The following is a 25,176-nucleotide window of genomic DNA, read 5'->3' on the forward strand; positions in this document are numbered from 1 at the left end:
GTAGACAGGAATTGATATATTATTGAGTAAAGTTAAGTGAATTTTTTTTTGACAGTGTAAGCGCACGATAAACTATTGTAGTTCACTCACCGAGAACATATTCGAACATTGTTTATGCAATGAAACTTACTAATTCACAAGTTTAAAAGAAACTGAGACATCTTTAGTAAAGAAGAGGTTCCTAAATTTTAATCTTTAACTTTTCTCTAACAAAATTAAGTTAAGTAGAACAAAAAGTGTACGGAAATTATTTAGATTTTTTTTAAAATATATTTGTAAATAGTTCACAATGAAAAACATAATTACGATATTCACAAGCACTGTATTTGGTAAATTTCTATTTCTAATGTCTCTAAAACTTGAAAAAATATATACAGCCAAGTGTCATATAAATGCCGTGGAGAATTTATGATAACTTCGTCAAAATCATTTATATGAAGTTACTTCCCAATGAAAAATAGCTTCTTTCAAGGTATCGGAAACCATTAATCAGACAAACATTGACTGAAATAAACTAGATTTGGTCATTTTCGTCGATAACTGGGATGTTTATCGTTGCGAATATAATTTCTTATTATGATTCGTACGTATTCAGTCCCACTATAGTAAATTTAGTGAGCCTACGAACGAACTTAGTAAACCCACAATACAATTTCAAGGTTTTAATTGAAACGGTCCTAAGTAAACCCAGTTTCTCTCTCTTTAGCCAGCGAAACATATCGGAATTGTAAATAGATATCTACAAAGGGGAATTAATGGCATTTATAACGAAGCAGCTTGGTAATGCAAAGGTATTCTCAATGGATGATATATTATCGTTTGCAACGTACCTATTCTAGTTTAGCTTAGTCCTTCTTGCTCGCGGAACGGAATGAAAATAAATTACCTACTGGAACAGAGATGAATAAATCTTAATTTTAAAACCATTGGGACATTTCAACGAGAATCCAGCTTTTGCTAATCTTGTACGGTGAACACAACTAGCTAAGGGAACGGCGGATTTATGTACATAATAATTGCTTACTCTTAGGAATCCTCCGGAATACCATTAAGGAATCTATATCAAACTCGATGTTAATTACATCGGAAACCATTCTGAAATGTGAGAGAAGTAGTCTGTACCTATAGGTATAAATATAGTGTGAGTGACGACATTAAACTTTACTAAGGCACGTAAGAAACCATTAATACTTTTAATAAACTCTAATAATAATAATAATAATAATAATAATAACTCTACTCCTCATTCTAATCACGAGAATTAGCCCAGAAGTCGGAGACTTGTGCGGGAGAGGAGGCGGCATATTATTATTAAGCAGGCCGCATTTGCGCCCAGGAACGACTTATGTTGGTAGGCCCTAACCGCCATTCAGTGCAGGAATGAGGGAAACCCGGAAAACCTCATTACTTATAATAATATTTAATGTATTTGTAGGAATATCATATAAAAAACAATACTACATTGCATTCAGTTATAGTTCCTTTCTCACCTAATGTGTGTCAAAATCGTAATTTATCTGGAAGTATCTCCTCGATAAGTAAATTGCAAATACCCTTAATGGGCTCCTTTGACGACGTCTTTTTAGATTACGAAAAAAAAACCTCTTTTCAATTACCGTTCCTTATCCCTTCAGTCTGTCAGCAAGCCAGCACGCTTCAGATGTGAAATTTATTTTATAGCTAAGTAAATCTTCGCTTCAGATTCAAAAAGGGCGAAGAAGACCAAAGTCAATACTTTTAAAGGAAAGTTAATGCACATTGATTGCAACGCTTAAACTTCGAAGTTACTTTCTAATGAAAAACTGCTTCTGTCAAGGTATCGGAATCCATTAATCAGACAAGCATTGATTGAAATATTAAACTAGAAGAACAAAGAAGTATAAATGGCCTTCCAAATATGTATCTAATCAAAATTAAATTTACCATATTCACAGCTGTAACTTCTAAATATTAAAGCGGTATAAATATATTATGGTATAGATAATACACTGAAAGAAATGCGCTTTATCTTTATTTAATGATATTATGAGAACATTGTATACCATATGTGATAGATAAACAGGTGAATATTGGATATTAAACGCGTATTGGCTAAGACAGTTGTATAGTGACTAGAAACCATACTCTTTATTAAAATATTGTATAAGTAGTACACAACGCTGTTTATATCCGTTACCAAAAGTTCCATACTCGTTATTAGAACATCTAGTAGTAAGTAGGTATAATAATAAATGTATTACAATATTTAAATATGAAAAAAAACAAAAAAAATGTAGACTATAAAGCAGTTATATAGATACTTACATAACTTCCCACTTCACACAACGCTTTGTGATCATGTATATCACAAAACATATGTCTATGCTCATCCAACTAGAAGAAGCGTAATAGTTGATGCACAGCGAACTGTCGGATATTTTACGATCATAACCATTATACACCGAAAGGTGATGATCACCTATAAGACGCGTTTTACACGTTTTAAAAACAACGAATAATTCTGTTAATGTAACAATTTCGTATATTGGTCTTTATACAACAAATCTTGCCTACTATAATATGACGTAAAGCCTGTAACAATTATAAAAATATATAAGTAATTTATTGTAACCATTATTTCTTAGAGGCATGTTGTGTGTATTCTAGTTAAACTAATAAAAGATTAATGGGCATTTCTTTCAGTGTAGAACGAAGAAACAATTATCTTTTCAGTTTTAAGGATGTAAGAAAATTGTAAGAAAGCCAAATTATAGGAAAATTATGTGCAATAGCGCATATACTTAACTGTAAATATTGTGAAGAGATTGGCAGAAAATTTTAGTTAAATATCAATTCAAGATTACCATTTTTTTTGTCTCACTGCAGTAAGTCGTTAAAGACGTCATTAAATGTAACTTAGTATAATGATCACTCAATGTTTAAAACAACCGTTTGTTTCATTGGCATAATGAGAGTTAGAAGTTCTTGGGAATCTATTTAATGAATTTGCCAAGCTTTATATTACTCCGTTCACTAATGATGCAATTATTTTAGGTTACCATCTGAATGAATATTTTAGGTTTAGTAATTTTATGAAATCATTATGATTAATTAAAATATATTTTCAACGGATGGTTCAGCAAAATCAAGGTCAACCCGAGATAGATGTCCCACTAGATGAAAAATAAATGCTGTAAATAATATGATGTGTAAATAGTGTAAATCTTCATTTAACGTTGTTAAAAAGTATGAGAAACACCATATTATCACCGGACAGACCTTGTTAAATTGTTATATACAAGCTGTCGCTTGAAGCCCATGCTGGTTATTCTACTTGGACCGTTTTTTGTGTACAAAATACAAAGATTTCACCTTAAAATACGGCTTGACAGAAACTAAAAGGAAAATGCTCATCGACGGGAAAACTAGGTACTCAAATTAATGAAAAACTTCAGATTTTTTCCCAGGAAATTAAGTGAAGAGTGTTTTTATTTAATAGCATAATTATTTTAAATTAGAAACGCATTTTATGGAAGATATAATCCTAAAATATGTCTCGTTTATTTATTATCTGTAAATATATTGTTTACGCAATTATTTCTCACAGCAAAAGAGGCTTCATATAATTTTCAATAGTACGGGATAACTTATTTTTTAATTTAAAACCCGAAAGAAAATCATAACTTAGCTTATTAACGTTCTGAGATGTTTAAGTGATTTTAGCTAATAACTATTTTGCATTTTTTCGTATAATTATGTGGCATTGATTAAAGTCGAAATTAAATACAAAATACCTTTATAACTAATAAACAAATTTGCAAAAGGCACATTTAGCTATTAAGAAATACACCTACACAACTTTTTTAAAAAGGGAGGGAAAGAATATAATTTATTAAAAAAAATCATTTACAATGTGCCATTTCTTTATAATAGTTTGATATGTTAACAACAAAAAAAATACGGAAAAATTTCATTAGAAAAGGAAATAAAAGCACGAAGAATTTAAGATGCTATTATTTCAATAGTAACTTTGTAACAGTATTCCAGTCGGCGTGAGATATGTTTAACTGTTTAATTATTTAGTTTACAATTAATCATTCCTTTTGCATTAAGGAATACCTATCGTTTGCTGTATTAATGACTATTTACTTCCTTTCATTTACATCGCAGCTTGTTCCTTGGAAAAAGAAGCCAAAAGCTTTCTAATTAATAATACAAAGTAATTTCCCCGTTTTTAGTCAAATTACATATTAAGTATCGTAAATATCGATTGCTTTGGAAAGGAAAAGCACGAAATTGCGCTGTATACTTTATTTTTAATTTATTTATATTAATGGGAATGTAACATATTTTCATGTAAACTTATGTTTCCACTGAATTACAGAAACTTGCAGAATGACATGCATAATATAACTTTTTCGCCTATCGACATTAAAGGCATAGTTTTAGTGACAGATGTCAGGCAAGTATTGCCTAGGTATTAGAATAATTTTTACTGCCCCTAAGTTAAAAATTAAAACTTTAACGAAAGTAATTTTATTTATTATAAACATTTATAGTGAAATTAGAACAGCCTGTAAGGGATATCTCTTGTCCTGTTTGTTTTGAAACATTTACTTCGTCTATGTAGGTTGAAATATTTTCACTAGGAGCTGAAAATCGCTTCCAACACTTGATGTACTTGCAGTAGGGATTTTTTTGCTAACAATAGATTTACGAGTTATGGACCTTAATGGCCATATTCCTGGCCGATAAATAGTGAAATTTCTGGCGTTTTTAGGTACTGAAATCTTTAAAAGTAAAACGTGTAGAACAAAAGTAAGCACAAAAATAAAATCCTTGATGTTTTGTTTATTCATTGTTACCATTTAAATTTACTCAAATAAAATAATAACTAAAAAAAAGCGTTTGTAAAACATGCGTTTGCTGTTATTCTAACCCCACATTTTAAGAATTATTTTCACGTACTTATAAATAAAAGTAAACAATTTTATATGTAGGACTAAGCAAGTAAATGTTATAAGAATATTNCGAAAAATATTATTCAGGACCTTATCTGACCCTAAAATTATTTGACCCATAACATAAAGAATATATGAACGTAAAATTCTCCACTCTAACCATTTCCATGTCAGAAACATATCTATCGTATCTAAATATGCTAATTGACTTTCAAATTACCCCTACGGTTGACCTTTGTGTCAAGGTCAAGATCACCTTCGAATGTCCCCTCAGAACCCTACAGCTTTTGTCCAAAAATTTTTCTTGGACGTGCTTCCCTAAGAAGATATTGCAATGCGTAACTTAAAATGGGACACCGTGTATATAAGGCTCTTTGACACTAATGTCAAAGAAAACAACTACCCTGCGGACTAGAGCCCCGTTTAGCAGTAACATGTTATATCTCACTCATATTAATTAATATATTTAAAAAAATTAAATGATAGAAGCGGTTTGATTATAACAATTCTCCATCGGAACTGCAGTAGCGACCCGCCAACCCGATCTCTAATGGAATATCATTCTCGACAACCTGTTAAATGAGACGCAAAGTGGCACTTATTGTTGATTAAACACAGGCGCAATGCGAAGACAGATTCGGGCAAACAGGTGTGGGGAAAATTAATAATAAGCGTCCTACCCGACGACAAAATTCAAGCCTCGATCTTTTAGAAAATGTGTCGCGAGCAGGCCTGCCGCGAATCGACGGAGCTGGAGCGCAGCGGTGATTGTCTCCGTGAGCGTGCGACGCGAAAATGTCAAGGCCCACCGCGATCCGACGGTCTTGTGGCAGCTCCGGCTAAGCTCCGGTTCGCCCCGGCGGGCATCGAGAGTGAAAGTCTAGTCGCTGTTGACTTGTTGTTGTCGTTGGGAACAAGCGACACACGCACGTAGATTTTCGGGAGCACCTGACCGATACGCCAGAAGAGCCAGGGCGTACTGGATTTTGCTGCGGAAAGAGTATTGTTCTTTTTAAAGGCCGGCATTCATTTGTTACGTGGCGACGTATCGTATTGTCGCGTCCCCGCACGTCCCGTATCTGTGGTACGACGTACGTTTTCCGTTTTTCGTGCGAGTTGAGCCTCGAATGGTGACAGGTCACAGAATACGCTTTAATATACTTGCAACTTATTCTCGTATTAACCGAAATTGTTAAAATGTAATAATTCAACAAAGTATTAGGACTGGCTGTCAGAACTGTGCCCTGGGACATAGGCGTACGCTTTATTTATTAAAAAGCAATAAATTAAATAGTGTACAGTACACCACCATAAGCACCAATAGAAGGAATTGATTACGCAACATCCGTAAGATAACAAAGGCAACAGTATACTAGCGTGACGTGAACGTGAAAAGCATTCTCAGGCAGCGGGTCACACATGTCTCGGTTGACCCGCTTGGCATTGAATTGCGGCCTCTCTGACAACTTTAATCGTAACCTTTAACAAAGATGACCACGTAAAAAAACTGCTACTACAAAGAGTAGTAATTGCCCTTTAGATAATTTTCAGTTTTTTAAATTATATTACAAAAATATACTACTGGGAAAAATTTTCATGATTTTTTTAGTTATTTTCAAAAAAATGACTACGGTTTTTAGAAAATCTACCGTATGTTGATGAAAAGACTAATGCTGAGAGAAATTTTTACAGCCCAATGTACCCACAATAACTTTTTTTTCTTTTGAAAAAGTTGCTGTACGATTCGACCTTTGCAAACAATAATTATACTAATCTTTATTTAATTGCATTAAGTACAAAGTTGATACCCCAAACTGAGTTTCGTCCTCGATTTAAACACATTCATAAAATTGATTTTCGACATTTTCTACGAAGTTTACATACGGGTTGGACTATAGCTCTTGGGTACCTGCCATATCTCCGTCAAAAATTAATATAAAAATCAGAAATTTTAGGGGTGTACTAGGGATGGGGAGACCTAAGAGCGGACGTAGTTTCAACTCACCCCTTTCACCCTAGGGGGTATGTACGTTTGTACGTATTGTATGTACGTATGTACCTATGTTTCAAAAAACAGTTTCTTTCAAAAGTACTCTTTTTTTGGCAAAAGAAAATTGAATCAAAAGTTTTTTTTCAAAACTTCTCTTTTTTCAGTAAAAAAATTAAGTACTCAAAAGTTTGTACTTTTTTTTTAAAATTTTTATCATGGTCAAGTAGCTTTGATTTGAGCCTAAGTCGTTCGTTTAGTGACTCGTTGTAACACTTTGTGTAATACAAATGCCGGCTGTTAAAAAATGAGTATTAAAATCGTCTCAGAAACGGCTAGAACTTTTTCAAAGGTCCACTAACTTTTCCAAAAAAAAAAATAAAATAAAAAAAATTGATGTACGAAAAAAAATGTTTTCTTCGAAAACTATGACAGGTCCTCGTGGAAAATTTATTCAAAGTTTCAAAACTGCCCTTACCCTATTATGCAATAATTCCTTGCAGATATAATAATAATAATATCTCTACCCCTCATTCTAACCACGAGAATTAGCCCAGAAGTCGGAGACTTGTGCGGGAGAGGAGGCGGCATATTATTATTATTAAGCAGGCCGCATTTGCGCCCAGGAACGACTTATGTTGGTAGGCCCTAACCGCCATTCAGTGCAGGAATGAGGGAAACCCGGAAAACCTCATTACTTATAATAATATTTAATGTATTTGTAGGAATATCATATAAAAAACAATACTACATTGCATTCAGTTATAGTTCCTTTCTCACCTAATGTGTGTCAAAATCTTAATTTATCTGGAAGTATCTCCTCGATAAGTAAATTGCAAATACCCTTAATGGGCTCCTTTGACGACGTCTTTTTAGATTACGAAAAAAAAACCTCTTTTCAATTACCGTTCCTTATCCCTTCAGTCTGTCAGCAAGCCAGCACGCTTCAGATGTGAAATTTATTTTATAGCTAAGTAAATCTTCGCTTCAGATTCAAAAAGGGCGAAGAAGACCAAAGTCAATACTTTTAAAGGAAAGTTAATGCACATTGATTGCAACGCTTAAACTTCGAATCAGTGTCTATGATATGATAGAATAAATAAAATAATGTGATAAATATGTACGAATACTTAATGCAAGACACTACTATAAGATGGTCTGAGTGAGAGTTAATTTCACCATTCCTAATCTAAAAAAGAACACCCAGAAACTTACAAGAATTCCCTAACCTAACAATTGCAATATAACAAAATTATGACATATATTTCAACTTTAACGATGGTCAAAATGTTTCATAAAAAATATTTTCACTTATTCATAAAGCTATTAATTTGTAATTTATTTATTTCGTATATTTACGTAAAAGTGTCGTCTTTGTTTAGTACCGTTTAAAAAAATTTGACTCAAATTTCACTCAATTTTACTCAATAATGTATCAATTTATGTCCACACCAGATTGAGAGAAATTTTCACTCTATTAGTACGAGTATAACTGAGTGAAACTATTGCAACAGAAATGAGTGAGTTTTACTCAAATCCGAGTTACTGCTAACTATCAATTGAGTGTAGATTTGAGACATTATTTTTACAATATCTCCTAATTTGAAAGTTCATCCTATTTAATCATTTATGAGTGATTTATTTTTGCACTTAATGTTTAGTTAATTAAAAACCAAGTCTGAGTAAAAAATGACTCAATAATAGTTAAATTTAAATCATATTAGAGAAAAAGTCGACTCTAAGTTGGTTTTATATACTCAGAATAGAGTCAAAAGTCGGACAATTGATAGTTAGCAGTAACTCGGATCTGAGTAAAACTCACTCATTTCTGATACAATAGTTTCACTCAGTTGTACTCATACCAATAAAGTGAAAATTTCACTCAATCGGGTGTAGACAGGAATTGATATATTATTGAGTAAAGTTAAGTGAATTTTTTTTTGACAGTGTAAGCGCACGATAAACTATTGTAGTTCACTCACCGAGAACATATTCGAACATTGTTTATGCAATGAAACTTACTAATTCACAAGTTTAAAAGAAACTGAGACATCTTTAGTAAAGAAGAGGTTCCTAAATTTTAATCTTTAACTTTTCTCTAACAAAATTAAGTTAAGTAGAACAAAAAGTGTACGGAAATTATTTAGATTTTTTTTAAAATATATTTGTAAATAGTTCACAATGAAAAACATAATTACGATATTCACAAGCACTGTATTTGGTAAATTTCTATTTCTAATGTCTCTAAAACTTGAAAAAATATATACAGCCAAGTGTCATATAAATGCCGTGGAGAATTTATGATAACTTCGTCAAAATCATTTATATGAAGTTACTTCCCAATGAAAAATAGCTTCTTTCAAGGTATCGGAAACCATTAATCAGACAAACATTGACTGAAATAAACTAGAAGAACAAAGAAATATAAATGCCCTTCCAAATATGTACCTAATCAAAATTAAATTTACCATATTCACAGCTATAACTTCTAAATATTAAAGCGGTATAAATATATTATGGTATAGATAATACATTGAAAGAAATGCGCTTTATCTTTATTTAATGATATTATGAGAACATTGTATACCATATGTGATAGATAAACAGGTGAATATTGGATATTAAACGCGTATTGGCTAAGACAGTTGTATAGTGACTAGAAACCATACTCTTTATTAAAATATTGTATAAGTAGTACACAACGCTGTTTATATCCGTTACCAAAAGTTCCATACTCGTTATTAGAACATCTAGTAGTAAGTAGGTATAATAATAAATGTATTACAATATTTAAATATGAAAAAAAACAAAAAAAATGTAGACTATAAAGCAGTTATATAGATACTTACATAACTTCCCACTTCACACAACGCTTTGTGATCATGTATATCACAAAACATATGTCTATGCTCATCCAACTAGAAGAAGCGTAATAGTTGATGCACAGCGAACTGTCGGATATTTTACGATCATAACCATTATACACCGAAAGGTGATGATCACCTATAAGACGCGTTTTACACGTTTTAAAAACAACGAATAATTCTGTTAATGTAACAATTTCGTATATTGGTCTTTATACAACAAATCTTGCCTACTATAATATGACGTAAAGCCTGTAACAATTATAAAAATATATAAGTAATTTATTGTAACCATTATTTCTTAGAGGCATGTTGTGTGTATTCTAGTTAAACTAATAAAAGATTAATGGGCATTTCTTTCAGTGTAGAACGAAGAAACAATTATCTTTTCAGTTTTAAGGATGTAAGAAAATTGTAAGAAAGCCAAATTATAGGAAAATTATGTGCAATAGCGCATATACTTAACTGTAAATATTGTGAAGAGATTGGCAGAAAATTTTAGTTAAATATCAATTCAAGATTACCATTTTTTTTGTCTCACTGCAGTAAGTCGTTAAAGACGTCATTAAATGTAACTTAGTATAATGATCACTCAATGTTTAAAACAACCGTTTGTTTCATTGGCATAATGAGAGTTAGAAGTTCTTGGGAATCTATTTAATGAATTTGCCAAGCTTTATATTACTCCGTTCACTAATGATGCAATTATTTTAGGTTACCATCTGAATGAATATTTTAGGTTTAGTAATTTTATGAAATCATTATGATTAATTAAAATATATTTTCAACGGATGGTTCAGCAAAATCAAGGTCAACCCGAGATAGATGTCCCACTAGATGAAAAATAAATGCTGTAAATAATATGATGTGTAAATAGTGTAAATCTTCATTTAACGTTGTTAAAAAGTATGAGAAACACCATATTATCACCGGACAGACCTTGTTAAATTGTTATATACAAGCTGTCGCTTGAAGCCCATGCTGGTTATTCTACTTGGACCGTTTTTTGTGTACAAAATACAAAGATTTCACCTTAAAATACGGCTTGACAGAAACTAAAAGGAAAATGCTCATCGACGGGAAAACTAGGTACTCAAATTAATGAAAAACTTCAGATTTTTTCCCAGGAAATTAAGTGAAGAGTGTTTTTATTTAATAGCATAATTATTTTAAATTAGAAACGCATTTTATGGAAGATATAATCCTAAAATATGTCTCGTTTATTTATTATCTGTAAATATATTGTTTACGCAATTATTTCTCACAGCAAAAGAGGCTTCATATAATTTTCAATAGTACGGGATAACTTATTTTTTAATTTAAAACCCGAAAGAAAATCATAACTTAGCTTATTAACGTTCTGAGATGTTTAAGTGATTTTAGCTAATAACTATTTTGCATTTTTTCGTATAATTATGTGGCATTGATTAAAGTCGAAATTAAATACAAAATACCTTTATAACTAATAAACAAATTTGCAAAAGGCACATTTAGCTATTAAGAAATACACCTACACAACTTTTTTAAAAAGGGAGGGAAAGAATATAATTTATTAAAAAAAATCATTTACAATGTGCCATTTCTTTATAATAGTTTGATATGTTAACAACAAAAAAAATACGGAAAAATTTCATTAGAAAAGGAAATAAAAGCACGAAGAATTTAAGATGCTATTATTTCAATAGTAACTTTGTAACAGTATTCCAGTCGGCGTGAGATATGTTTAACTGTTTAATTATTTAGTTTACAATTAATCATTCCTTTTGCATTAAGGAATACCTATCGTTTGCTGTATTAATGACTATTTACTTCCTTTCATTTACATCGCAGCTTGTTCCTTGGAAAAAGAAGCCAAAAGCTTTCTAATTAATAATACAAAGTAATTTCCCCGTTTTTAGTCAAATTACATATTAAGTATCGTAAATATCGATTGCTTTGGAAAGGAAAAGCACGAAATTGCGCTGTATACTTTATTTTTAATTTATTTATATTAATGGGAATGTAACATATTTTCATGTAAACTTATGTTTCCACTGAATTACAGAAACTTGCAGAATGATATGCATAATATAACTTTTTCGCCTATCGACATTAAAGGCATAGTTTTAGTGACAGATGTCAGGCAAGTATTGCCTAGGTATTAGAATAATTTTTGCTGCCCCTAAGTTAAAAATTAAAACTTTAACGAAAGTAATTTTATTTATTATAAACATTTATAGTGAAATTAGAACAGCCTGTAAGGGATATCTCTTGTCCTGTTTGTTTTGAAACATTTACTTCGTCTATGTAGGTTGAAATATTTTCACTAGGAGCTGAAAATCGCTTCCAACACTTGATGTACCTGCAGTAGGGATTTTTTTGCTAACAATAGATTTACGAGTTATGGACCTTAAGGTGGCCATATTCCTGGCCGATAAATAGTGAAATTTCTGGCGTTTTTAGGTACTGAAATCTTTAAAAGTAAAACGTGTAGAACAAAAGTAAGCACAAAAATAAAATCCTTGATGTTTTGTTTATTCATTGTTACCATTTAAATTTACTCAAATAAAATAATAACTAAAAAAAAGCGTTTGTAAAACATGCGTTTGCTGTTATTCTAACCACACATTTTAAGAATCATTTTCACGTACTTATAAATAAAGGTAAATAATTTTATATGTAGGACTAAGCAAGTAAATGTTATAAGAATATTTACATGTGGAATTATATATAAAAAAGTTCATCACATCGACACGACCCAGATTCAGTATTCTTCGTTTACAAAAATATTTTGTTTTTGTACGTAAATACGTATATCATCAGGGACATCCATTAGAAATTTTTTATTTCGTTTATTTTCTAAAACGCGAGATTTTTTAACACGATATCCACCCGATTGCCGTTTCAAGAATGCTTTTAATTTAGATACTTTCCAATATCGATGTTGTTGTAGACATTCAAATAGCGGTGAGCATCGCATAGTGAAAAAGATTTCATACTTTGTTTAATTCAGAAAAATGTACCAGCTCGATAAACAATACATTTTTTTATGTTTGCTGATATACTTCTTTGATTATTCTGGTAATAAAATACACCCTATTTGCTTTGCTGATTCAATAATTTATGACGGAGTTGATGTGAATTCTTCTATCTCAAATAATAAATAGTTATTTTTATGGATTTAAATAGAAACAATGTGATTGTGTACCTAAGTAATATACTGAATAACGCTCGTCTCATAGTAATACTAGGACCAATCAGACAACATCATTTTTGACAGAACACCACAAAACATACAATACAGTAAATAATACTAATTTTATGTAAACTGAGTAGATAATGCCATACAAGTACAATGCAACGGTACAACTGCAGTACCATTGCACTAACGTTCATCTGAACGTTACTTACAATTAACTGTCAGTAAAGTAGATTTAAAGCATTGGTTTTTTTAATATCAGCGCGGGATTAAATCTTGTACTTTACTGTCTACTTAAAAAACTATTACTTGTATCAACTAATTTTAAATTTTGCGGCATCGATATGTCTATTAAGGCGGAAATACACATGCCTCTTGCTTGCACAATAGCATGCAAGTAGCTTGCAGAAGATGGCCCCTGGTATGTGTATTTATTAAAAGGCATGCCTGTAGAAGGCGCTCAAGTAAATTACACATCATTTGATTTTTTGGCATGCAATGTGAGGCGGGGGGTTTCGGGGGAGTTCAAGCGGCATGTCGAAACGTGTCTACTTGCTACCTACTGACATGCCAATAAGCCATAATACTAACGAGGCATTCCATTTTACTTGCAAATGTATCAGCAGTGTACCATCCGCCGGCATATGCCATTTCTTAGCATGCAAGTTACTTACCTATTTTACTGGTATGTGTATTTCCGCCTTTATGCGAGTGTGTAATTTTATTAGAAATTTTTAGTGTAATGCACATTGTATACTAATGGCAACGAATGAACCTATCTTGATTATTGTAATTTTATTATATTCCTTGTGTACAGTGTTCTAAGAATTATTCTCAAATATAAAGTTTGGTGGCATGCTTTAATAATATTTAAACGTGAGTTTAGTCTAATGAGATTAAAAGTACCCATATACAAAATATTAACTGGCATGAGGAATAAATTATATTTGTTCTATTTGCATAACTACAGCAACGTAATTTTTGTTGCAGGGATATTCTTTATACTGCCATGCATCGACGCTTACGCAAGAGTGGATCTTCGAACTAGGACATACGACATCCCCCCGCAAGAGGTGAGTTATCTTCCAAATTCAATTTAGATTAGGCACTAGATCAATCTCCTTCTATACCTACATCCACGGTTCTCACAAAAGGTATTTAAACACTATCGTGGCCCAATGTATTTAACCGGATGACTGATCTACTGAGACTTATTGCTTTTCATGACTCAATTCGGAAGGAAAGATTGAGGACTGTTTCGGATCGGCCGGAAGTGAATTACACACCTAAATATTTGATCAACCCCGGAATATTTGTCCCTTTGGATAGTTTTCCAAGGAAGGGTGCAGGGATTTTTTCACACATTAGTTAGTTTTAATTTTTTTTTCTTATCTTGTCACAAGCGAACAAAAATTAAAAATAAAATAAACCCTTGTGCTAAAACATTCAGTCAATAAAGCATATTTTTTATGAAAATAGTTTTGCGTCTATAGTAAAACTTTTGTTATTTGAATAATAAATTCAATTTTAGTTGGATATTCTATCTCCAACTGTGAAATATTATTGATCTGAATAAAAAATCATACACCCACTTTTTGGTTACATTATTAAGCTTAATAAGATTACGTAGTCGGTGGTTACTCTTTATTAAGGTAATTGAAATAAGTCCTATCAAATGAAGTCAAACAACATTCCTCGATACCTCGTTTGATAGGATTTGTTTGAATTAGGTTAATAGGTACTTTAATAATGAGTGAGAGAAGTAATATAATATATGTAATTACGAAGGAAACTATCGTAATACCCTTTATAACAGATTAATAAATCGATGAAAAACAAAATACTGAAACATCCAATATTGTTTTCATGAGAGATACATTTAGGTACCCCTTTTAGCAATTTGAAGTTGCAATTAGTTTTCAATTATATCTGTTTTCACGTAGTGGGAGACTGTAAACAAGCTTCATCAGTTTAATTAACAGTTTCAGTTCATAATTAGGGTATTTCATGGGGATTTTATGTAGTGGACTTGTACATATAAAGTTGGTCAAAGGTACGTTTGCAATGAACATATCAACGAATAAATAAATACACTCGCATGAATAAACAATTTTTGAGCGCAATAGAATTAGAAGGAACCGATTGAAAATGAAAGGATTCGTAAAAACGTGTTTGCAGTTTCTCTTTCCCAATATACTATGGAAAAAGACGGGATACAAATAGAATATAGGGCAAAGGGATCAAATATAACATAACTTAATAAATGTGGGAGGTACGGCAACTCTAATTATATTTGTGTGGAACAGACTACCAAGCAAAGACTCTGCGAAGACGATCTGCATTTGCTTTGCTAATGTGAGCTTTCAATAAAGCCGGTGTTTTTATAAAAGTATTCGAAACAAATTGACAGCATACCTTAACAACACAGTGTTGTTGGGTTTGTGTTGTACTAATATTTTTTTATTATCGAAAGAAAAATAAAATTAAAATTTATCATAACACTATTTTCATGTTTAATGATGAGAACAAATGTAAACAATCAGTGTAGGGCGTTTGTCTAAAACTGTGGGCATACATCACATACATAATAACGGTCTCTATCTTCGTTGTTTTGTATGGTATTAATTCTTAAGGAAACACGAATTTAAATAATCAGAATGCTTCAGAAGAATGCGGGTAATATAAATACTATCCAAAGTACTTAATCTCCAATTTCTTATCAAAAACATGTCTCGCAAAGCACCAAGAAGACTAAACCGATGACGTGGCAACTAGTTAGTTTCGGACCAATTGTTAGAAGTCTCTTCCAGTGACATATTATGTCGACTTTTTTGAGGTTAGGTTTTTGACAGTGTGTGTGTTTTGACTTGTTTTATAATGTAAAATTTCATTGTAACAGAATTACTCACTCACACTCTTATTATTATTATTATTATTTAACTTTTAAAATCAGCGCATTTCGTAATAGTAACGTTTGAAATGTGAAAAATGAAAAAAAAATGTTTAATCATAAAACATTGCTTACTTCAATACATTTTTGAAGTCGAAGGATTGTTTCCCGTTGAACGTTTTCAATTACCTCTGCTGGCGTATTCTCTGTTTCAGGTCATCAAAATTATTTGGTCTATTCACATAATCTTTAGATTTCAAATAACCCCATAAGAAGAAAACTAAGGGGGTTAAATCTGGGGACCTTGGTGGTCACTCAATAGGACGTCTGCATCCAATCGTTTATTAGGGAAAGTTTAGTCAAGAAATTGTATTGCCCCATCGTATTGGAACCATGTCAATATGAGGAATATATGGATCTTCTGGATTAGCAAACACAACAACCAAAGCGGGGATGAGTTCAAACTTGAAGAAAGTCAAAGTAGCGTCCTCTATTTAAATTTTCTTAAAAAAAAATAAGGTCCAAGAATTCGGTTTTCGACAATACCTGCCCAAACATTTATTTTTTGACTATGCTGTGTGTGACAGACTTGTATCCAACGAGAATTTTCACAGTACCTGCAGTTTTGTCTGATTAAAACAAAAGTAGCCTCATCAGAAAAAATCTTTCGTGTGAAATCTATTCATCTCAATTATCTGCTCACAAAACGTTCTTCGGACAAAATCGACTTCTAATAGTTCATGTAACAATTGAACCTAATAAGGATATTTTTTCGGAGTATTTGTGACATAGATCCTGATGACAAATTACTATTCCTGGAGATTGTGCTAACGGCTACCCGGGGATTATTTACAGTTTCTAGTAAAACGTCTAGTTTAGAACCTTCTGATATTTCTGCTGGTCCTCCTTTAGATAAATCTCTAACGTGGCCGTGCTCAGCAAATTTCAGTTCAATTTTGCTGACAGTAGATCTAGTAATTGGAGGTCGATCAGGATGAATTACATTAAATACATTACACACTTCTTGTTGTCTCTGTCTCCAAAACCAATCATCATAAGTACTTCAATAAGTTCTTTCTCAGATAAATGCATTTTTAAAATAGTGATAGTTTGGTTTTCATTGTCACAAAATACTACATCAAAATGGTCTAGGGTCAAGGAATGAAAAACTATTAATACGAAGAAAATTGTTTTGTTTTGGCATACCAAGTTGTTTTTGTTGGCTTTAAAAAAATTTTTCAAGGTTGTTCAATTTAAACATTTTATTTAATTACCTACTTGTGTGTATTTCAAAATATCAATTTTCAAACGGCATTATTACGAAAATCGCTGGTTTTAAGAATCTGGTATGTTATACAAAAAGTGTTCAGAATTTGCCGTACAATTCAAAAATGGCATAATATACAGGGTGTTCCATTAAAAAAAATAATGATGACTGTATATGCTCTTCTTGAGACACCCTGTATACAATTTTCTTATGTCAAAAAATCCGCAACTAAAAAAACTAATCGACGTGTCCGAACGTTTTTCCACAAAATAATTACCTGGATTTACTGTAATATAAACTAATTATAAAATGCTACGTACCTTTTCTATGCTTTTAAGAGATAACTCGGCGGAAAACAACTAACAAACATTAAATCCTTTTGTGAAAAGTTGGAACAGATCCTGTAAAAACAGAATGGATGTAAAAAGAGGGACTAAGCCCCCTCTTGCAAAGCAGACACCATCAGTTACTACCTCTTATGAAACAAAGTGATGTTTGCCAGGCTAAAGGTCAACAGAAAACTGAAAATTGGATGGTTACGCATCCAATTTAAGCTGTTTGTAGTTAGTAAATGCGATTATATACTCAAAACTGAGGCGAAAGTTATTAAAACTTTTATTGCACCACAAGAAACATGTCTGTAAAAGCAGTTTTGTAAATTTACTTTAATGTTTTGCATCGACAAATAGTTTTACTTACCAGTCATATCGAATTTATTTTGTGGATTAAAAAAAACTGTAAAAGATCATACGTGGAATGTTAATTTGAACTTGAGCAAAAATGTTACATGAGAAAAATTGGGTAAATTAATATTTTGAAATAGCGACGTAAACTATGATCTGACGAAATACTTCAATATTTCCTGGTTCCTATCCTCACACAATTTTTTTGCTTTTTCTTAATTGTGGGAAATAAATAGTTTATCAATATCATATAACCATTTTTTATATTTTTCCTTAGTCTGTAATAAAAAATAAATAAATATTAGACTTTACGTAACTGTGAACAAAGCAGTTTTCTTAAGCTACCTACCTAATAATTAGATTACTACACCAGGAAGTTAAATTATATGAAAAAACTGCTACAAATCGATAATAAAGTTTTTACAGTTACAAAAGTAGCCTCAATAATTAATTGAAGAAGAACCTATTTGTTTTTGTTTAAAGAATCTGATGGTTGGGAAATACAGCCAACATTCTGCTGATACTTCAACAGAGTCACCTTGTGTTACCTGTGTAGATGCAGCGATGTGGCTCACTGAATAAACAACAAATAATAAACAAACAGGCTTTACCTGCCCTTTGGAGTGTGAAGCAACACGGTCATATATTGTAACAGCTTTCAAAGCCTGATCTCCTTCTGCACTGGTTAGTCTTGTATGTTCGTTGGTGCAGCTCTTGTTATTAAACTACCTGTTGCTTCTTGGCAGAGTAACACTTCCGGCTTTGTGATTTAATTTTTTTTAACAATCAAAATGTATATCGTAATATGGGATATATGCATGCACGAATCGTACACTGTGCGATTGAACACGATGATATGTTCAAAAATAAAAGTAAAACCCAAAAACTTAAAAATATACAGGGTGTTCCATTTAAAAAATTGAATTTCCGCAATATACCATCTTTTTGAGGCATCCTGTATATTTGAAAATAAAATGATTAAACGCATCTTTTTAAGCAGAAAACCTTTTCTATATAACATTTCTTTCTATCTCGACTAGTTTCCGAGATAATGCCTGTCAATATAGCTCTGGGACACCCTGTATACAAATTCCTTGCTGCAATGTTAGCAGATATTATGGCGATTAATTTAAAAACTGGATTACCTTATTTAATGGATTTTTTAAAGAGATGGTATTTTTATGGGAAACTATAAAAAGCTAAAATATAGCTGTTTTTATAGAAATTACCTTTTTTATACATACGTTTTATGACGGCTTATTTCTGCTTTATTATACATTTTTCGTTATTCTTGCATATCAGCTTCGATGACAAATTTTACCAGGGCGTAAATAATTAAAGGGTATTAAAATGTTAAAAAAATTTACTGGTATTAAAGTTATAAAGGTAGGAAAACGTAGATACTAAATTTAAAAAATGTCAAGTTTCAGTTGATATTTTCTTTCATTCAGATGATAATTTCTTAAACTGTCAATGTTACTATTCAATTTAATTACATTTTTCTTCTACACTAAAAGAAATGTTTTTTAATCGTTTCTGGTGCAACAAGTTATTTATTTAAAAAAATATTCTTTCAGTGTGGAAGTAATACCCCATCACATAAAAATAGTAATGAAAAAGATAATTATATGCAAATACTACACAATTTGTAAATCTTCAAAATAAAAAAATAAATAAATTTTTGTTCTGCTTTAATAAATACTTAGGTACTTAGGTCCAATACTTTCAGTGTAATTATCTCTAACATCATACTTGCTATGTCAAAAATTTCCAATACTGGACGTCGCGGTTTCGCCAAATATTTCTTGTAATTTTATAATTCCAGGACAGATATTTTACTGTTTACTAATAATTTCATGTCTTCAGAACGGGTCCTGAGTTTCAATTCGAATGAGTCTCAGTGATCAATATTTATTGCTCTCAGTGATTAATATTTATTGCTAATGTTTCATTTGGTTCTATTCTAGTTTCGGTATAACTAATTACGTACACAGATCTACAAAAAAAGTTGTCTTTGTTGTAACGCACACCATGTTATTACAATTTTGGGATACTGAATCAAAATTTTTTGTAAATCTTTTATTTATATGAAGGTATATCTTGAAAAGTCCTCAATAGTGGATTCCAGGATCCCAACACATTCAACGCCAAACCATTCGATTGCGAATAGTGAAAATAGTATTTAATGAACCTTACAAACAAGCTGCATAACCTTGAAACCCCTAACTTAACCCCATAACAACAGAACCCTATAGTGCATAATAGCATAAGCCTGAAAGTACGAGGATGTGCCTATCTAATGACGATCTTGATGGGTTTCCAAAGCGTTGGAATAGGGGAAATCAGTAGCTGTATTACCTTTTATCAAAAACCACCATAACATCATAAGCCCAATAACTGATAACCCTATGAAATTGAGAACGATATGAACTGAGAGAAGGAATTCTATTGATCCGATGTTTATAATTGACTAAGAATCGAGTAACCCTTTATTATAGACCCAAGAACCCCATAGTTCCACAACCCTATGGGATTGAGATGCATTGAACAGTGAGAAAAAATCCAAACCTCTACACTGCATTTTCAGTCTCGTAGCGGTTATGGGGTTACAAGGTTCTTAGTTTTATGAGGTTATGATGATTTCTGATAAAGGATTAGGTTAGAATTAATTCAGTCTTGGTTTCACGGTTAGTCAACCATAAATATCGTGATCATTTGATTTCCTGCGTCATTTTTACTCCGTTTCCAATTTCATAGGAGTTATGTAAATTGAATTATTGAGCTCATGAATTATGGTGATTTATAATGAACGGTAATAGAGTAGGTACCAAGTTCCCCATTTCAAAATTTTTGAAACACCTCAAGATCGTCAATAGATACGGGCCTGCTGGTACTGTCACTCAGATTTTCAGGCTTATGGTAGTATATATTTATGGAAGTTGAAGTCAGAGGGCTTGAATAATTCCCATGAAAAGACCATGAAATACCTAATGTTACTATTTGTATTCGAATGGTTTGGCGTTGAATTGGTGTGGATGTTTGGAATCCACTAATGAGGACTCTTCAAGATACCCGTGTATAAGTTAACGATTTACAAATAATCCTGACGTATAAGATCCAAAAAGAGGTCAGATTCAGATTCAGTGTCCAAAAATATGTGTTATTGATGATATTTTCCTCTCTATTCCGCTACTAGTAAAGATATCCACATTTTCTTTGTTTGCCCGTACTCTGAGGTTTTATTTCTTTATTTAACCATCTACCGTTATGAGCAGTATCATAACGATATTAACTTGTAAAAGAATTTACCATTTACTTCTCGAAAGGGAGTTTAATTAATTATCATCTACACTTCAATTGATGCTTGGGGACTTAGAAATGTTGTACGTTCAGAGAATGATTTTAGACACTTACCGTACGTCGCTCACGAAGAGTATAATCCAGGTGTTGGTTGTACTCTCACTTGATGGATACTTAATTTGGAAGAGCAACAAAACACAACTTCTTGGGTATAGAAGTTTCTGTTCTTATTTTTTGGTGGGCTCCCTGAATATCGGGGGTTGAAACGGCTTAAATATTCCATGTTAATAACTAATTGACTGTATTTACAATTGTATGGATAATTTTGTGACTAAACTGAACTTACAAGTAACTCTACACCTTCCTCTTGTGAAAATCTGCCTAAAAACCACCTATTTGATCTATTATTATTTTCCTCACAGTATTCTAACAATTTATTTAAATATCTTGGAATTCCTACGTCTTTTGGAATGTATTTTGCGCGTTATTAGAAATATAGATTTTCCCTTCACCATGGGCTGAACCAACGCAGTTAGTCGGTACCAGATGCCCAACACATGAACCCCGACGATCTAAGTCTACTTGTTCAGAATCGTTGCTAAATTTCATGAGGCCTTCTCCGAAGGATTGCGATGGTCGAGCTTTGCAAATTTATTACTCCCGGTGACAAGAGGTAAACGACTTTATGGCGACGATAAACCTACTTGAAGACCCTTAACTTTTCAATAATTATTGTTGACTGACAAATTATCTACCACGAATCCCGGATTTTGTTACAATACGTTAAGATACTTGTCTGGGAATCTGTGGATAAATTCACACAAATGATCAAATATTCTTAAATTTGAACGTGTTAAGCAACCGTTGGAATGAAAAAAAAGTCATCAAGTTATGCCATCGTAATTGAACCTCTTGTAGCTTTGTTTAAAGTAACAGTTGACTATGCTATGTTCTATTTCGTAAAATAACTGAAACAGAGATAACGATATGTCATTTTGAACTTTTTTTTTCTGCAGGTACTGACAAAGGACAGCGTGACCGTATCCGTGGACGCAGTGGTCTACTATCGGGTATCGAATGCCACCGTGTCGATTGCCAACGTGGAAAATGCTCATCATTCCACCCGTCTCCTTGCTCAAACGACTCTGCGTAATATAATGGGCCAGCGACCACTTCACGAAATACTTAGCGAACGTGAGAGCATTTCCCAGCACATGAAGGCACTCCTGGATGAAGCGACGGATTCCTGGGGCATCAACGTGGAGCGCGTCGAGATGTGAGTACATTAGCCTAACCCTTCTCACCTATAAAGTAGATTTATGAGCCCAGAATAGCATCACAACGCAATTCACATACAAAAAAAAAATGCCTATTACTCTCCGTTGCGTGTTTGCTGAAAAGTCTTTTCTGCTAGACTGCTGCCTGTTATATATGAGCGAATTAAATTGAAATTCAAGCAAACGACCACGAGGTCTATGTATTTTTTATGCATCCTCCTAATTATATATTTTTTCGTCTAGACACTGTAAGTTTTAAAATAATTACTCATTGAAGCTTCTGATATAGGAATGGTTTAAGGTCCTCGTTATTTTCTATTTACATTATTTGGCAGTGCATTCAGTGACTTCAGGCCACAATCCTAGACTACATTTTCATCATCATACAAAGTCTGATGCCTTAGAATACTTTCTGAAGTGTTATTTATGTACAAAAATATATTATTCTAACTATAAAAAGTTTCAACTGACCTTTTGTAAGGCATACCATACTAATTACTAGTATCAAGTCGAGTATTTTTCCAGACTCTCTAAAAATGATACTTCCAATTTTAGACCCATATCCCATTTTGCAAAACTTTATGAGTTTACATTGAAAATACAAGTTACCAATTATTTTGACACCCATGGTATTGTGAATTCAAATCAGTATGGTTATCCCAATAGCTGTTCTACCACATTGGCTATAAACAAACTTGTTTAATATATTAATGAAGGTTTTGAAAATAATATAAGAAGTTATTAACCTTCAGTGTAGAGTAGTATTTAATAAAACGTTTTTTATGCAAATATCCCATTGTAATATTTGCAGAAAAGGGAAAATATACTCGCTTTTTAACAAATATATTTTTCTCATAGTTTCAGTCCTTATCTTATCAAAAGAATAAAGGCTTTTTTAAATCTTTTAAATCATGCATTTTTTTTGTATTTTTTACAGACTGCATAATTGTTTTATTATTTTATTTGTTTTGTAAAAAAAATATTTTATTGCAAGTTGTGTATTTTTAATTTCTATTGATACATTATGTAGTAGGTTGTTATCAATATTTCTAAATGAATTACAATCATCAAATTCCGAGCCAATATCTTTAAAACTCTTTGAAATAATGAATAAAATTAAATAAAAAAAATAAAATTTAAAAACTCTGTATCTCGGAAACGAAGTATATTTCGACCTATGTTTAAATTAACTTTTTTTCACAAAATAACTCTGGCAACCACCCCCTAAAATATTTCGCACTTATTTACAAACACTCTGTATGTATAATTATATTAACATTGTTATAAAATGTCAACTTATTAATCATTTGTTTCGACGAATAAAAAGTGGAACTTGTAAATTTTTGTATTCACTTATTATATACAAAGCATGCAGAACTAAAAGTTCTAGAGGGAAATAACAAAAAATCGCAAGGAGACAGGTCTGGCTAATAAGGAGGGTGAAGGAGGACAGTAATCATTAGGCAAGATAGTAATTAGAGATCTCCAGCAAATGTTAAAAAATTATCAATGCTGTAACCAAAACCATATCTGTAACAAATTTTTTGGGAAAGATGGTTAAAATTTAATTTCAAAAAATTATTTTTGACGCCTTGTACTCAAAAACAAAAGACGATAAGCTCATTGTCTTCATGAAGGATTATCTTATTTTATTCATGTTTTGTGTGTTCAATATTGACAAGAAGCCACTAAATATTCATAAAAATTATGATTATAAAGAATTAAAGAAATCTAAACATTGAAATTATAGTGGCAAGGTGACTTTTAGGTCAACCTATTAAGGAATTATATAAAAAAGTGGAAAAGAAAATAATAAGGTTAAGAATAATGTGATGGCATGTAATAAAACAACGTCGGACTTTTGTTTCGGTTTCCAACACTTTTCTACTCCATTGAGGAAAAAACTAAACTCAAACTTGCACGCAATTTGGTGATTTCATTTCTTGTCTATAAATTTCCATGGATGTTACATTTTTATGTACCAAATACTTTAAATTTTTTCACAAAATGACAATTTTCTAAAAAAATTCAAATGCAAACTTTTTTAAGATTAATAGCTAAGCTAACTATGGTTTTGCTGTGTGTATACCTATAAAAAATCGTATAAACTGCATTAATTTTAATTTTTAAGACAATGCCTTTCAAATTTCTGTGGTCTCCTGACACTGTCAGTTTTTACTAAAAGAATATAGAGTTAGTTTTAGAGTGTGATATTTCATCAAACTAACATATTTCTCAATCAAATTTTACATAAAAGAGTCATACAATCTTAGACGACCACCATGCCACCTTGATCTGAGCCCTGTTGAACTTTTTTCGGTATCACTCAAATAATATGTCGATAGTAAAAATGTCACTTTCACTTCGACAAGAATGGAATACTCATCACCAACATACCAAAACATTAAAACAGAATTAATGACTTTAGAACCTCTATCCGACGTGACTGTTCAAATTATTGTAAATCTTCACACCACTTTGAAATATTAGATCGTAAATACACGAGGTTTCAATCACTTATACATTGTACGCGATATTAACAACGATATGAAGAGAATAATTTAAAATCATTTCCTTGGCCGGAAAAAGTGGCTCGATCAGAAAAATACGTTAATAACAGTCAGATAATACTATGTTTGTCTTTTATTTTCAGCTGTCGTGCGTGATTTATTATAAAAAGGGCTCAGATATATGTTTGAACACCTTTTTTATCATCTCCCAGCAAACAAAGCGAGGCAAATGGTGTAGAAATGGTGGAAAACGCATTTTCCGTGTTGACAAAAGTTATTA

General features: G+C 31.9%; 1 protein-coding gene across 1 annotated transcript in view; it reads left to right on the forward strand.

Moving 5' to 3' along the window:
• The window catches only part of LOC108906334 (band 7 protein AGAP004871-like), a gene marked incomplete at its 3' end in the record, with an annotated part of 115,653 nt that extends 93,268 nt beyond the window's left edge, over positions 1–22,385 (forward strand). Inside the window, exons 6-7 of the mRNA XM_018709565.1 lie at positions 13,960–14,042; positions 22,126–22,385. Coding sequence (XP_018565081.1) covers positions 13,960–14,042; positions 22,126–22,385 — 343 coding nt within the window. The remainder of the gene's footprint in view (positions 1–13,959; positions 14,043–22,125) is intronic.
• Between the last annotated feature and the right edge of the window lie 2,791 nt (positions 22,386–25,176).

This window comes from Anoplophora glabripennis, unplaced genomic scaffold, assembly GCF_000390285.2.
Source record: "Anoplophora glabripennis isolate ALB-LARVAE unplaced genomic scaffold, Agla_2.0 scaffold139, whole genome shotgun sequence".
Taxonomy (NCBI): domain Eukaryota; kingdom Metazoa; phylum Arthropoda; class Insecta; order Coleoptera; family Cerambycidae; genus Anoplophora; species Anoplophora glabripennis.